The sequence below is a fragment of the Lynx rufus genome, unplaced genomic scaffold (assembly GCF_022079265.1).
Source record: "Lynx rufus isolate CCGP_SWC_20201006 ecotype Redwood Valley unplaced genomic scaffold, mLynRuf1.p SCAF_10, whole genome shotgun sequence".
In the NCBI taxonomy this organism is placed as follows: Eukaryota; Metazoa; Chordata; class Mammalia; order Carnivora; family Felidae; genus Lynx; species Lynx rufus.
The window spans coordinates 966,458-982,527 of NW_025814824.1; the positions used below are offsets into that span (position 1 = coordinate 966,458).

Sequence of the window (16,070 nt, forward strand, 5' to 3'; positions counted from 1 at the left end):
GCGAGGTCCGGCGCGCCTGCCGGGACACGTGAGGAGGTGAGTCTGTGCCGTCTCTCGGGGACACGCGGACTCTCCGCAGCCAGCAGCCAGCGGGGCATTCCGGAGCCCGAGGGGGCCGGGAGCGCCGCGGCCGCCACCACACGCCGGCCCGCAGGTGGCCGCGCGCGCACACGGCCAGGTGGGCGTGCCAGGCCCCGCCCTCCCCGCGCGCCGGCAGGGGGCGGGCAGCCGAGGCCCCGCCCTCCCCGCGCGCCGGGTCGGAGCCGGTGCCCGAGCGCAGCCGAGTCGAGCCGGAGCAGCACGCGGGAGCGCGGTCCCGCAGCGGGCCGGCAGAGAGAGCAGCGCCGAGACCCGGCCCCGAGCGAGGACCCCGGCCTCCGGCACGACTCGGCCCCCCCGGCCTCCGGCGAGGACCCCGGCCCCGGAGAGCGGCCTCGCCCGCCTCGCGCGCCCCGGCCGCCGGGCCGCGGGCATGGACGGCGCCCGCTCGCCCTGTGAGTGCCGAGCCCCCCGCCCGCCGCCTTTGTGTGCGCGCCGCGCCGCCGCAGCCCCCTCCCCGCGCGCCCCTCCTGCGCCCCGGGCCGCGTCCTTTGTGGAGCCGCCGCCCGGCCGGTGCCTCCCCGTCTCCCGCCTGTCCCCGCCGCAAGCCTAGCCCCGGCGCCCCCCCCCCTCCCGCCCAGGGACGACCCGGAGCGCCCCTCCCCCGGCCTCCTCTGCATCCCGCCCCGGGGGGCCTCCCCAGGGGCGGCCCGGCAGGAGCCCTACCCCCTCCCCTCCCCTCCCCAACGCGGGCCTCGGGGGCCGGTGGGCAGACCCCTCCCCCGGGGCAGCCCCGCAGGGCCCTCCCGCGGCGGGCGCGGGCAGGTGCGGCGGGCCGGCGCTCACGCGGGCCGGGTGTCCTTGCCCGCAGAGATGGACGGCGATGGCGGCCGCCGGGACGGCCCCCGCGCGCTGACGGAGGCCGGGCGCGGCGCGGGGCCCGCGGGCATGGCGGAGCCGGCGGCGGTGCCGAGGGCGCGGGCGGCGCGGCCCGGGCCCCAGCGCTTCCTGCGGCGCAGCGTGGTGGAGTCGGACCAGGAGGAGCCGCCGGGCCTGGAGGCGGCCGAGGCGCCGGGCGCGCAGCCCCCGCAGCCGCTGCAGCGCCGGGTGCTGCTGCTCTGCAAGACGCGCCGCCTCATCGCCGAGCGCGCCCGCGGCCGCCCCGCCGCCCCTGCGGCCCCCGCCGCCGCCGCCGCCGTCGCGCCGCCCGGCAGCCCCGCCGACCCCGGCCCCGAGCCCGCGGGCGCGCAGGAGCCCGGCCCGGACCCCGCTCCCGCGCCCCCCGGAGAACCCCGCGAGGACGAGGCGGCGGCGGCGGCGGCGGGGCGGGAGGACGCCGCGGCGCCGGAGGCGAGGCCCGAGCCAGGGCGCGCCCGCCGGGGAGAGCCCGAGGAGGAGGAGGACGACGAGGACCTCAAGGCCGTGGCCACCTCCCTGGACGGCCGCTTCCTCAAGTTCGACATCGAACTGGGCCGCGGCTCATTCAAGACGGTCTACAAGGGGCTGGACACGGAGACCTGGGTGGAGGTGGCCTGGTGCGAGCTGCAGGTGAGGGCGCCGGCTGCAGGTGGGCGGTGGGCGAGTGCGTCCAAGCAGCCTTGATGGTGCGCGGGGTTGGTCTGGCCTAGGGGGCAGCCGCGTGTGTCCCCCTGTGTGTGCGCACCGTCTGTGGGGGTCAGGTTGCGTGCTGGAGGGTAGACCTCCCGGCGTGTGGCGGTGAAATGTGGCACGGTGTGGACCCGCGCTGGAGGGTGTGTCTGTCCGTCTGGCTCTTTCCTGACTCCCGATTCGGGGCTGGAAGCACCCAGGTGGCCTAAATGGTGGCGTCTTTGCAGCAGCTGCGTGTGGGAACTGCGGGGCCCTGTGTTGGAGCTGCCCCTAAGTGAGCACCTTCCGGAGTCTTTAAAGGGGTAGGCGTCCCAGCTGGGGATGCTTGGGGGCTGCCTGACCCGGCCTGCCCCGGGCTGGAAGTGGTCAGTGCCCTCCTGCAGCTCCCAGGGCCCACTGGCTCACAAAATGAACGGGGGAGAGGTCTTAGAACCCAGTCACGCAAGGTGCGGGTAAGGCTTTTTTTTTTTTTTTTTTTCTTCTTCTGATGTAAAGGCTCTGGGCATGCATTTTTCATAACCTTGCCCTCACGTTGGCTGTGTCCGCCCGGCCCAAGAGATTATATAAACGGTAACCCGAGCTGCCCCGGGCCAGCCTTGGAAGCCAGAGCAGTGCCTGTCAGAGTGGGTGTTTACAGGCCCTCCCTCGTTGGGGGTGGGGGCAGCTGTCCCGCACCGGCCATCCTGTGCGAGAGCCGCTGCTTGGGTGTAAGCCGACCCTGGCACCCTGTGAAGTCAGAGGGCCTTCCGTGCCCGACACAGGGCCACCCGCTACACTGCAGGCCGCCTGCTTTTTTGGCTCAGAAACCGGATGTGGTCGTTCTGTTCTCTGGGCCCCTGCATGAGTGGGAGCCCCACGAATTTTCGGGGTGTCGGCCTGTCCTTAGCCTTTCTCCCGAGACAAGGAGCTCCAGAGGCCACCCCTTCCTGCAGCCCCTTGGTTTTGCAGTGGACATGTGGGGTCTTTCTGGCAGGGCTGCTGGCGCCCTGGGGAGTCCTTCAGGAGGGACTGAGCTCTCCTCCGTCGTGGCTGTAGGTTCTGGGCCCTGCTGAGGGGTGGCCTCGGTGGTCTGCGGTCTTGGGGCCCTGGTGTGCCGAGGATGACGGGGAGTGAGCTGGGTGTCACTGCCGCACGAGAGGCCCGGGGTTTTGGAAATCCGAAAGGGAGGACCGGAGAGGGGGCAGGGGAGCCCGGGGCTTAGAGCGAGGCCTTGCTTCTTGACTTCCCACCTTCTCCCTCTCGCCGGTGACCCCGTGTGTCACCGTGGGCACCCGCTGGTGCTCTGCCACGGCTGGCCTGTGCAGGGTGCTGGGCGGGAGCGGAGGTAGGCCTCAGCAGTGATGAGGCACTGCGGGCGCACGTGACCCTCACATCTGGCTCCCTGAGCAGAGCACAGGCCTGGAGCCTGGCTGCTGGTGGGGAGGCTGGAGAGGGCTTCCCACCCGTCTGGTGGTGGTTCTTGAACAGGGGGGTACGGGGAGCCCCCGTTGGCCGACAGCTGTCCCAGTGCTTCTCCCGGCAAGAGGGCAGCCTCTGGGGTCAGCTGCTTCTGCTGGGCAGGCCCGAGGGCGTTCTGCACCAGGTGACCTGGAGCAGCTGGACGGCCGTCGAGAACCTGCCGTTGTTTACCCCGTTTATTGTTGAGGACCCCCCAAGGTCACCATTGCCAACACAGACGTAGTTGGTGGGAGGGTAAGGGGGATTGTAGCATCACGGGAGGAAGCCACCAGCCCCGGTGAGCGCGTCCGTAGCAGAGGAGGTGAGCGTGGGGAACAGCGCGCTGAGTTGGGCCTCTGGGACCACGGCGCACCAAGGGAGGGCAACAGGTGGCATGTTGGCTTTGTACCCGGGGAGGGGGTTTCCTAGTGCCTAACGGGGAGGTGTCCACCCTCTGCTGGTCCCCGGGATTGCCGGGTGTCAGGAGTGTCAGTGGAGGGTGGGTCACTGGGAGTGTTGCCTTCAGCACGGGGAGCTCCGCAGGAGTCCTCCCACCCCCTGAGCCCCTTTCCTCACCCCCAGAAGTGCCTTGGCTGGCTGCTTTGGAATGCCCCCAAACCGCCTCTCTGAAGTCTGTTTCCCTCTCCTGCCTTCGGGAGGCTGGGGGCCTCTGCTCCTGCTGGCCTTTGTCAGAACTGCCACTCTTCCCCCAGGGTGCCCCGCCTGAGGTGGGGGAGGCCACACGAAAGACCTAGTGAGTCTGGCTCGGGGGATGTGAGCTCCCCACGACGCCCACTTTCTTTCCATAAATTAGTGTTGAGAGAGCCTTGCAGTAACGCGTGTTTGTCTCACAGCAAAGGGCAACGAGAGATGTCACCTCCTGAATTCCCCAAGTGATCAGAGCTGACGCTGAGTTGTGGGGGAAGCCATTTTACAGAATTACCTCCCTGTCTCTTTTCTCTTGAATGAACTTTCGTTCTGGCCCCAGAGCACGTAGAGACAGCAGCTGCGGAAGCGCACACGCACTCATGACGGCTGCTCTCTCTCAGGCTCATCGCGTCCGCAGGTCCGTGCCGTGGCCGGCTCTGCTCCTGCACAGACCCTGTCCCAGGCTTCCCAGTGTCGGGGGCAGGTCTCGACCACTGACGCTGTCCTGGGTGGCGCAGGGCACCTTCTTACCTGCTGCCGCCTCTGAGCTGGTGTGTGTCCCTGAGCAGAGAAAACGCGGCCAGCCCAGATCTGGCTGGCATCTGGAAGTCTTGTTGGAGGCCGGAGGTGGCCATTCCTGAGTCACCTGTTCCTTTGGTGACTTTCTCAGAAGCTTGGAGAGAGCCTTTGCAACCCCCTCTGGGATGCCGCCCTGTCCTGTCTATGGCCCCCTGCCTTCTGGGGAGATGGGGTTCTCCCTGCAGAAGGCTTTGGGGAGCTGCTCTTGTGGGGCTGGGCACTGCCTCCTGCAGGGGGTCAGGGTCTCTACCTGGAACCATGTTTCCTATGCTGGTGTCTAGATGCACACCCAGTGTGGGGATCATCCTGCCTCATGGGGGTGCTGGGCCTTGACCCTCTGCTTGGAGCACTGGCAGGGCCTTTCCAGGGCTGGGGGAGTCCTAAAGATCTACTTCGGCGGCCGAGCCCCGCCAGCTGGGGACAGGTTCCTACATCCCGCGGGTACTGACATGAAGTTGTCCTGCTGTTCTGCATTGCCCAGACATGGCTGGGCGCCCAAGGGGCAGGCCTGGGTTCCAGGCCGGGGACCACAAGACCAGATGACGTCTGACCGCCGGCACCCCCTTCCTGTGGTCGTGGGGTTGCTGCGTGTTCCTGACTTGCCTGCTGTAGCCAGACGTCTGTGCGCTGCTCACCTGCCTGGGCCCTGGGTGGCTCGTTACGTGTGGGTGTGCGGGTGCCCTGGTCTCCTTGCTGTCCTCTGAGGATACTGGGGGCTGCCTGGCATCACTGCGGCCCAGAGGCCTCTCCTGTGGCCCCGGCGCCCCACCTGTGCCAGGCACGGAGCTGCATACCTGGCCTGAGGTGCCCCACCGCCCCCCACAGACAGGCCAGGGACCCAGCTTGTGGTGCTGACAGCTTCAGACCCATGGCCTTGTCTGCTTTCGGAGTGTCCACGAGCAGGGTGACGTGGGGCAGGGGGGGGAAGTGGACACGTGGAGGGGACGGTGCTCGCTTGCTGGAATATGATGCGTAGGACTCAGTTTGGCTGGTGGTCACCCTGCGTTTTTATTTTTATCTTTGTGTCTTTATCGCTGAGTTTTGTCCGAGAGCTGAAATTTGAAATCAGTTGATGTCAAGGCAGAGCTTGCTTTTCCGAGTGGTGTTTCACGTGCGTTATGGCTCACGGTTCTGGTGAGAGGCCCAGGTAGATGGGTCTCCTCCCCTTCCTTCCTGTGCAAAAATGCGATGCGGTGTGGGCGAGGCCGGCGTGCGCAGTGGTGACAGGTAAGCATCTTGAGCTGAGGGTCGCTGTTGTGGGCACGCTGAGTGCCCGTGACTCGTTCCCGCTGCCCAGCGTGTGTCTGTCAGGGCGTCCTCGGAGGTCCTGGACCTGGGGCACGGGGCCGAGCCCGACAAGGGCCTGATTGCCAAGGAACTTGGGCCCCAGAACGAGGACCCTGTTCTCATTCGTGGAGGGCTTGTGGGCATCTCCCCCGCTACCAGTGTGCTTTCAGGTCGTGGCTGCGGGCTTACTCAGGTGTACAAGCTTTGCGGGCAGGCTGTTAGCCAGAATGTGACGGCAGGAAAAGAAATTGTAAAGTGGGTAGGGAGCTGTTCCGGAGGGTTCCAGATGCCAGGTCCTAGGTGAGGGGTGCAGCGGGGCAGGCTGCTGCGTTTCGTTGGCTCACTTGGCGTGGGTTTAGCGTGTGCCCTGGTTCCAGCCTGGGGGTACCGCAGTGAGCCGGACAGACCACATCAGGGTGTGAGAGTCAGGTCTTCACGGAGGAGGTGAGGGAGTGTGGGGAGAGGCCATCCTGCGGTCCTGGCTGGCCCTGTGCCTGCCACTCGCCTTCCAGAACGGCTCAGGCTTGCGGCCCTGTGCGTGGCCATAGGCCTCTCTTGGGGCCTGTGGCTTGGGCCAGCTCTAGGCTGAAGCTGGATGGTACCCAAGGCGATGACACGGAAGTCCAGATCACCTCTTTGAGGGAACAGCACTTGACCTGGTCTACGGAGGTCCGGGCGTCCGTGTGGCTGAGCGGCGAGGTGGAAACTGCCTGTGGCACTGGGCAGGGTGTTTGGGAGCCTCACAGCCGGGCTGGACACCCTGCCCAGTGCACACAGACGCCCCAGAGCAGGGGCCCTGCTGCGTTTGGACCCCGGGCCCACAAGTTTCCCAGTGGGGAGGCCTTGGGGACGACACCTGCCTTTGTGAGCCTTGGTTTACCTATCTGTGTAGTGGGCATGGAGCTAGCCGACCTCACGGGGTCTTGGGGACTGTTGAGAAGTGTTTGGCCTCTAGCACGGAGCAGGCACCCAGCGTGAAGCTCCCCCTGCAAAAACAAAAACAAAACCAAAAACAAAACCATTGTGAAGAGAGCGGCTGGCAGGGGAGGAGCCTGGAGGCCTGTCTGTGGGCAGGGGCTGGTGTCCCTGGGTGGCGCAGGGCCTCCCAGGTGCGGGCCGGCAGGGGCCTGTGCTCAGTTTTAATTCCTGGCTGCCGCGAAGGCAGATAAGGAAGAGGTGTGAACATGGCAGCTGGAGTGCCTAAGAAGCAGGTTAGGATCTCCCTGCGGCCACAGAGGATGTAGGGGCTGTTTGGGTGGAGAGGCCCAGGAGGGTGGCTCAGGACGGGGAGGGCGGCCCGTCGGAGGTCAGCATCCCGACGGTTGGCTGCGGGTGTGCTCGCTTCGGATAGTTTTCAAATCCAGTCCTGTTCCCTGGAGGCTGGGATTCTAAGATTTCCCAGAATACTCGCTCACTAACTCTAATTTATGTAGGCTTTCCTTAAACACGTGTCACATTTTTTGGGAAAGGGATAAAAGAAAGGGATGAAGACAGTGCGATGTTGGCAGAAGAACAGCTAGTTCAGTGGAACAGGACCGCGAGCCCAGAAACAGACCCAGATGAATGCAGGTAACTGACCTTTGACAAGGGAGCAGAGACAACCCTGGGGAGCAGAGACCCGCCTCTTCAACAGCTGGTGTTGGGGCAGTCGGATGTCCACATGCGAAGAAGTGAATGTGCGTAGACCTTACTCCACAAAATTAGTTCAGAATGGGTCGGAGACCTAAATGCACCCTACAAAACTATAAAACTCCTGGAAGGTGACAGAGAGTCTGGACGAGCACGGGCTTGGCAAGGACTTATCTTACTTCATTTTATTTTAATTCCGGTGCAGGTAACATACAATGTAATAACGTTAGTTTCACGTGTGTGCTGTGGCGATTCAACATCTCATACATCACCCAGTGCCCATCGCACGTGCCCTCCTTAATCCCCAAAACCTTCTTCCCCCATCCCCACCCCCCCCCCCCCCGCCTCCCCTCGGGTGGCCACCAGTTTGTTCTCTGTAGTTAAGACTCTGTTTCTTGGTTTGTCTCGCTTTTTTCCCCCTTTGCTTGTTTGTTTTGTTTCTTAAATTCCACACATGTGTGAAATCATACGGTATTTGTCTTTCTCGGACTGACTTATTTTGCATAGCATAATACTCTCTGTCTCCATCAGTGCCGTTGCAAATGGCAACATTTCATCCTGTTTATGGCTGAGTAATAGTCCATTGTGTATAAACCACTTCTTCCTTATTCATCGCTCGATTGGCACTTGGGTTCCTTCCATGTCTTGGCTGCTGTAAATGTGTTGCTGTAAATGTAGGGTGCGTGTATCCCTTTGAATTAGTGTTCTGGTATTTTTTTTTTTTTAATTTTTTTTTCAACGTTTTATTTATTTTTGGGACAGAGAGAGACAGAGCATGAACGGGGGAGGGGCAGAGAGAGAGGGAGACACAGAATCTGAAACAGGCTCCAGGCTCTGAGCCATCAGCCCAGAGCCCGACGCGGGGCTCGAACTCACGGACCGCGAGATCGTGACCTGGCTGAAGTCGGACGCTTAACCGACTGCGCCATCCAGGCACCCCGTTGAATTAGTGTTCTGGTATTTTTGAATAAGTACCTACAAATGTAGTTGCTAGGTCGTGAGGTAGTTCAATTTTAACTTTTTGAGGAACCTCCACGTTGTTTTCCAGAGTGGCCGCACCAGTTTGCGTTCCCACCGGCAGTGCAAGAGGGTTCTCTTTTCTCCACGTCCTTTCCAACACCTTTTTGTTTCCTGGGTTTTTGATTTCAGCCATTCTGACAGGTGTGAGGCAATAGCTTATTGTGGTTTTCACTTGTGTTTCCCTGATGATGAGCGATGTTGAGATGATTTCATGTGTCTGTTAGCCATCTGGATGTCTTCTTTGGAGACATAGCTGTTCCTGTCTTCTGCCCATTTGTAATTGGGTTGTTTGTTTTTTGGGTGTTGAGTTGTCTAACTTCTTCACATATTTTGGATGCTAACCCTTGATCCGATATGTCATTTGTAAATATCTTCTCCCATTCAGTAGATTGCCTTTTAGATTTGTTGGTTTTCTTTGCTCTGCAGAAGCTTTTTGTTTTAATTTTAAAAATTTTAGTGTTTATTTTGAGAGAGACAGAGAGGCATAGAAGAGAGAGAATCCCAAGCAGGCTCCACGCTGCCAGCACAGAGCCGAACGTGGGACTCAGACTCACAAAACCTTGGGATCATGACCTGAGCCGAGATCAAGACTTGGACACTTAACTGACTGAGCCACCTAGGTGTCCCAGAAGCCTTTTATTTTGATGTAGTCCCAATAGTTTATCTTTGCTTTTTCCCCTTCTCTCCAGAGACATGTCTAGGAAAAGGTTGCTATGGCTGATGTCAGAGAACTTACTGCCTGTGCTCTCTTCTAGGATTTTTGTGTTTCCAGGTCTTACCTGTAGGTCTTTAATCCATTTTGAGTTTATTTTTGTGCGTGGTGTAAGAAAGGGTGCAGTTTCATTCTTTTGTGTATAGCTGTCCACTTTTCCCAACACCATTTTTTGAAGAAACTGTCCTTTTCCCATTGTATGTTCTTGTGTCCTTTCTTGAAAGTTAGTTGACCACATAATTGTAGGCTTATTTCTGGGTTTTCTGTTCCGTTCCACTGATCTACGTCTCTGTTTTCTGTGCCAGTACCATACTGTTTTGATCACTATGGTTTTGTAATATTTGGAATTGTGATACTTTGCTTTTCTTTTTCAAAATTGCTTTGGCTCTTTAGGGTCTTTTGTGGTTCCATACAAATTTTAGGATTGTTTCTTTAGCTCTGAAAAAAATGCTGGTGGTTTTTTGGTAGAGATTGAATTAAATGTGTAGATTGCTTTGGGTAATACAGACATTTTAACAATATTTGTTCTTCCAGTCCATAAGCACGGTGTGTCTTTCCATTGCTTTTTTGTTCTTTAAGTTTATTATTTATTTTGAGAGAGAGCGTGTGTGAGAGAGTGGGTGCACGTGAGTGGGCGTGGGGCAGAGAGGGAGAGAGAGAATCCCAAGCAGGTCCACGTTCAGTGCCGAGCCCGACACTGGGCTTGATCCTATGACCATGAGCTGAAGTTAAGCATCAGACGCTCAACCACCTGAGCCACGCGGACATCCTGTCTTTCCAGGTCTTTTTTTTTTTTTTTTTAATGTTTTTATTTATTTTTGAGACCGAAAACAGGAGCTTGGATGGGGCAGAAAGAGAGAGAGAGAACAGGACCTGAAGCAAGCTCAGTGCTGACAGCAGAGAGCCTGATGCAGGGCTTGAACTCATGAGCCGTGAGATCATGTCTTGAGCCGAAGTCGGACGCTTGATCAACAGAGCCACCTGGGCGTCCTGTTTTTTGAGTTCTTTGTGATGTCTTTGGTTTCCTTCATCAGTGTTCTATAGTTTTCAGAGGACAGGTCTTTCACCTCCTTGGTTAGGTTTATTCCTAGGCATCTTATTATTTTTGGTGCAATTGTAAATGGGATTGTTTTCTTAATTTCTCTCTTGCTACTTAGTGTATAGAAATGTATCCGATTTCTGTGTATTAATTTTGTATCCTGTGACTTTACTGAATTCGTTTATCAGTTCTAGTAGTTTTTTGGTGGAGTCTTTAGGAATTCTGTGTATAGTATCATGTCACCTGCAAATAGTGAAAGTTTTATTTCTTTCTTACCAGTTTGGATGCGTTTTATTTCTTTTTCTTGCCTGATTGCTGAGGCTAGGACTTCCCTGTGTTGAATAAAAGCGGTGAGAGTGGACATCCGTGTCTTGTTCCTGGCTTTAGAGGGAAGCGCTCCCTGTTTTAAACCATTGAATATGTTAGCTGTGGGGTTTTGAAAGGTATGTACATACACACATACACACACACGTATATGCGTATAAGTATATATATATGTATATATACGTACACACACACGTATATATATATATATAGTTAAGGCATGTTCCTTTTTTAAAAAAACTTTTTAAAGTGTTTATTTAGTTTTGAGAGAGAGAGAGCATGAGCAGGGGAAGGGCAGAGAGAGGGAGACGTAGAATCTGAAGTAGGTTCTGGGCTCTGAGCTATCAGCGCAGATGTGGAGCTGGAACCCACGAACCGTGAGATTATGACCTGATGCTCAGTCAGATGCTCAACCTACTGAGCCACCCAGGTGCCCTGAGGTGTGTTCCTTCTAAACCTACTTTGTTGAGGGTTTTATTTTAAATGTGTATTTATCTTTGAAAGAGAGAGCATGAGCATGGGATGGGCAGAGAGAGGGGGGGACAGAGGACCTGAAGCAGGCTCTGTGCTGACAGCAGTGAGCCTGACAGGGGGTTCGAACCCATGAACTGTGAGATCATGACCTGAGCCACCCAGGCGCCCCTTGTTAGGAGTTTTTATCAAGAATGGATGCTGTACTTTGTCAGGTGCTTTTTCTACATCTGTTGAGACGATCATATGGTTCTTACCTTTTCTCTTATTGATGTGATGTATCACGTTCATTGTTTTGCAAATACTGAACCACTCTTGCAAACCAGGAATAAATTCCACTTGATCATGGTGCATGATTTTTTAAAATGTATTGTTGGATTTGGTTTGCTAGTATTTTGTGGTGGATTTTTGCATCTGTGTCCATCAGGGATATTGGCCTGTAGTTCTCTTGTTTTGTTGTGTCTTTTTTTTTCTTACATTTTATTTTTTTTTATTTTTCAGAGAGAGAGAGAGAGAGAGAGGGAGACAGAGCATGAGTGGGGGAGGGGCAGAGAGAGAGAGAGAGAGAGAGAGAGACAGACAGACAGAATCCGAAGCAGGCTCCAGGCTCTGAGCTGTCAGCACAGAGCCCGACGTGGGGCTCAAACTCACAACCCATGAGATCATGACCCTGAGCTGAAGCCGGATGTGTGACTGAGCCACCCAGGCGCCCCTTTTGTTGTGTCTTTATCTGGTTTTGGTATCAAGGTGATACTCTTGGCAGTGACATTTTAAATACAAACCAAGGGCACAATCTATGAAAAAAAAATCTTAACATACCAAGAATCCCTAAAACTCAACAATTAGAGAACAAACCACCTGACTAAAACGGGCCACAGACACCTCCCCATAGAAGACGCACACACCGCAAAGAAGCACGCTCCACATCACTCGTCACCAAGAAAATGCAAATTGAAGCTAGATTCCACTGCACATCTAGAAGGGCCGAAATCCAGAGCACTGAACAACATGTGCTGGCGAGGGCGCACAGCTGCGGGAGCGCCCGGTCACAGCTGCAGGGAACGCAGAGCGGGGAAGCCGCGTGGGAAGGCTGCTGCTTACAAACCTGAACACGCTCTTCCCATTCGATCCGCCGAGCGAACCCAGGGTGTTGACCCGAACAAGCTAAAAGCTGACATCTACACAAAACCGGCACGCCACGTCTGCAGCAGCTTCACCAAAAACTTGGAAGCATCCAAGATGTCCTTCGGCGGGGGATGGACAGATACCCTGTGTCCCTCCAGACAAGGGGATATTACTCAGCGCTGGAAAGAAATGAGTTATTAAGTCATGGAAAGGCAGAAACGAATCTTAAATGCGTATTGCTAAGTGAAAGAGGCCAGTTCGAGAAGGCTCCGTACTGTGTGATTCCAACTGTGAGTTCCGGAAAAAGGCACAGTTGTGGAGCCAGTAAAGAGTTGGTGGTTCCTGGGGGCTGGGTGGGGGGTGAATGGGGGCAGCACAGGGCAGTTGGAGGCAGTGCAACTACTCTGTGTGATCCTGTGATGAGTGTCCTAATACATTTGTCCAGACCACAGAACGTAACCCGCCAGGAATGAACGCTGACGCGTGAACTGTAGACTCTAGTCAATAATGTATCCATCCTGCCGCATCAGTTACCATCAAGTGCCCAGTGCAGCTAATAAGAGGAGGCTGAGCGGGGGTCGTAAGGGAGTAGGTGAGAATTCTGTACTTTCTGCTAAATCTTTCCGTGAACCTAGAACCTAAGAAATGGTCTGTCAGTTTAAAAATGCCACGGTTACGGCCACGTTAAAGAAGCTTGCGGCTATGGAACACCCCGCCCCGAATTCCGGTGATGTGCCTGCCCTCCTTGGGCTCTCGTTCCCACACGTACGTGCACTCTGCAACTGCAGTGGCATTCACAGGGGTGTCCCAGGTTTTAAAATCTTCTTGTTTCTAAAGGGTCTTTTAGGAGCACCTGGGTGGCTCAGTTGGTTGAGTGTCTGCCTCTTGATTTCGGCTGAGGTCATGATCCCAGGGTCATGGGATTGAGCCCCCAGCGGGAGTTATCAGCACAGAACCTGCTTGGGTCTCTCTCTCCCCACCCTTGCCCCCCCAGTGGATAAATATATAAATAATCCTTTAATGCTGTCTTTTCAAGGAGAGGCTATGTTTCAGGGTTCATTACTGTTTTTGTTTGCTGTTCTAGAAAGTTCTCAGCCATGCTGGCTGTGTGGGGGAAGCCGGGCTGGACCGAGTGTTCTAGGCCCCAGAGGGGTGGCTCTGGGTTATGGGCTCCCTGAGTGTCTGTCCTGGGGTGTTGGTGCTGGGAGGGCCCAGACATGTGGTCCCTGTCATGCCTGCCTCCCCATGAGCTGGGCATATTTCCCACAGAGTTCGGGAGGGAGATCTCTCCACAGTGGCTCCAGAAATGAAGATGTCATGGTATGAGCCCCACCCAGACCCTTGGGCAGAGGAGCTGCTGGGGCTGAGTGGGGTACTGGGCGAGGCTTGGTACTTCCGGGCCCCAGTGTTCTACAGAAGGCTGCCTTGGCTGGGGTTGTCCTCTGCAGAGAGATCTGAGCGTGGCTGTCAGCTGGCCGCATGCAGAGAGTGGGCGGGAAGGACTTTTTTGGACTCCTAGACCACCTGTGGGCTCATTGGGTCTTTGGAACCACCTAAAGAGATTTGGGGACTCTGCTTTTACAGACGAGGAGGCTTGGGGTGGGGAGGGGGTAGCTCACACAGTGAGGCAGTGCCTGGTGGCATGGCCTAGGTTTCTTCCCTGATGGGGAGTGCTGGGTCAGGCAGGCATTGCTGTTGCAGTACTTCTCAGGGCCTTTAAAATGCCCATGGTGTCGTGAAGCTCTCAAGGGGGTGTAGGAGGCCTTTTCTTTTCTTTTCTTTTCCCTTTCCCTTTCCCTTTCCCTTTTCCTTTCCTTTCCTTTCCTTTCTTTTTTCTTTTCTTTTCCTTTTCTTTTCCTTTTCCTTTTCCTTTCCTTTTCCTTTTCCTTTTCCTTTCTTTTTCCTTTTCCTCTCCTCTCCTCTCTTCTTTCCTTTTCTTTTCTTTTCCTTTCTTTTCCCTTTCCTTTCCTTTCCTTTCCTTTCTTTTCCTTTCCTTTCTTTTCCTTTTCCTTTTCCTTTTCCTTTTCCTTTTCCTTTTCCTCTCCTCTCCTCTCTTCCTTTTCCTTTTCCTTTTCCTTTCCTCTCCTCTCCTCTCCCCTCCCCTCCCCTTCCCTCTCCTTTCCTTTTTCCTCTTCCTTCTCCTCCTCCTCTCCTCTCCTCTCCTCTCCTCTCCCCTTTTCTTTTCCTTTTCCTTTTCCTTTTCCTTTTCCTTTCCTTTTCCTTTTCCTCTCCTCTCCTCTCTTCTTTCCTTTTCTTTTCTTTTCCTTTCTTTTCCCTTTCCTTTCCTTTCCTTTCTTTTCCTTTCCTTTCCTTTCCTTTCTTTTTTCTTTTCTTTTCCTTTTCTTTTCCTTTTCCTTTTCCTTTCCTTTTCCTTTTCCTTTTCCTTTCCTTTTCCTTTTCCTCTCCTCTCCTCTCTTCTTTCCTTTTCTTTTCTTTTCCTTTCTTTTCCCTTTCCTTTCCTTTCCTTTCCTTTCTTTTCCTTTCCTTTCCTTTCTTTTCCTTTTCCTTTTCCTTTTCCTTTTCCTCTCCTCTCCTCTCTTCCTTTTCCTTTTCCTTTTCCTTTCCTCTCCTCTCCTCTCCCCTCCCCTCCCCTTCCCTCTCCTTTCCTTTTTCCTCTTCCTTCTCCTCCTCCCCTCCTCTCCTCTCCTCTCCTCTCCTCTCCTCTCCTCTCCTCTCCCCTTTTCTTTTCCTTTTCCTTTTCCTTTTCCTTTTCCTTTTCCTTTTCCTTTTCCTTTTCCTTTTCCTTTTCCTTTTCCTTTCCTTTTCCTTTTCCTCTCCTCTCCTCTCTTCTTTCCTTTTCTTTTCCTTTCTTTTCCCTTTCCTTTCCTTTCCTTTCTTTTCCTTTTCCTTTTCCTTTTCCTTTTCCTTTTCCTTTCCTCTCCTCTCCTCTCCTCTCCCCTCCCCTCCCTTCCCCTTCCCTCTCCTTTCCTTTTTCCTCTTCCTTCTTCTCCTCCTCCCCTCCCCTCCCCTCCCCTCCTCTCCTCTCCTCTCCCCTTTTCTTTTTCTTTTCCTTTCCTTTCCTTTCCTTTCCTTTCCTTTCCTTTCCTTTCCTTTCCTTTCCTTTCCTTTCCTTTCCTTTTCTTTTCTTTCCCCACTGCTTCATGGGAGCAGGACAGGCTCTGGGGAGCGGCGTGGCAGCCAAACACTGGTTGAGATGTGGATGTCCGCTTAGGACGCCTTGGCCCCGTGGCAAACACCGTGGGGGCTTCCGCCTGATTCATCGGTGGTGCCGTTGGCAGTGCTGAGAGCTAGGAGTGGAACATGGCCCTTGAGATCCCCACCTGTCTCTGGCTGTGGGGAGGAACCCATGCTCCCCAGTGTCTACTCTTCCCGCCCAGGGTCCCTGCTCTCCTGGCTGTTGCTCACGAGCGGATGAGCTTGGAGAATTCTCAGCTGCGAACCGAGTGTGGCTGAGCAATGCAGACTTGTCATCATTCCCAGAATCTGAGACGCAGGCCAGGCAAGGGCCCTCGTGGCTTGGCAGTGTCGGCAGGGACAGTGGCGCTTTCCCATTTTCTGCTCTCCTCAGCCATGTCGGACTTGTCCGCAGGCCCATTGCCTCATGGTGCAAAAAGGGTGCCATGGCTTCAGGCGTCACAGCCACGTGTGAGAGCAGGAAGCAAGCGGGTAGGTGGGAGTTCGTATTGTAATCCACGAAGGAAACCGTTCACCAGTAAAAGACCTTGGTCCCCCAGGCCAGAGTGGAAGGGCACGGCTGGCCGGAAGGGCATCTGGGGAAATGCGTGGGAGTCTGGGAAAGACCAGACCTGCTGGTGTGGATGGATTTTGGTGTGTTCCTGGGGCTGGGGCGGTGGGTTTTGTTGGTGGGGGGGGGGGGTCAGGCTGTGAGGGGCGCCTGCCTGTGTCTGCCGTGGTTACCTGGTGTCTGCCAGGCCCTGCTGGGGCCTGCGTGCGGTGGGGCCCTCCGCCCAGGCCTGTCTCACCGGCACCACGCCCGCCGCGCCCTCTGCTGTGGGCACCTGGGGGGCTGCCTGCTCCTCCTGCCGCGGGACTGCGTCCCCGCCTGCCACCGGCAGCCCCGCACTGCTCTCTCCCCTCATCAGAGCCGCCTCCTCTCTGCCAGCGACCCAGCGTTCGCTTTCCCCGCAGACGTTTTCTCTGGAAAAACTTGGGAGAGTTGGGCTGCCAGGT

General features: G+C 56.1%; 1 protein-coding gene across 1 annotated transcript in view; it reads left to right on the plus strand.

Annotated features, from left to right (window-relative positions):
- The first annotated feature begins 912 nt into the window (after positions 1-912).
- WNK2 (WNK lysine deficient protein kinase 2) overlaps positions 913-16,070 on the plus strand; it is a 137,738-nt gene continuing 122,580 nt past the window's right edge. The window contains exon 1 of the mRNA XM_047100618.1: positions 913-1,587. Coding sequence (XP_046956574.1) covers positions 913-1,587 — 675 coding nt within the window. The remainder of the gene's footprint in view (positions 1,588-16,070) is intronic.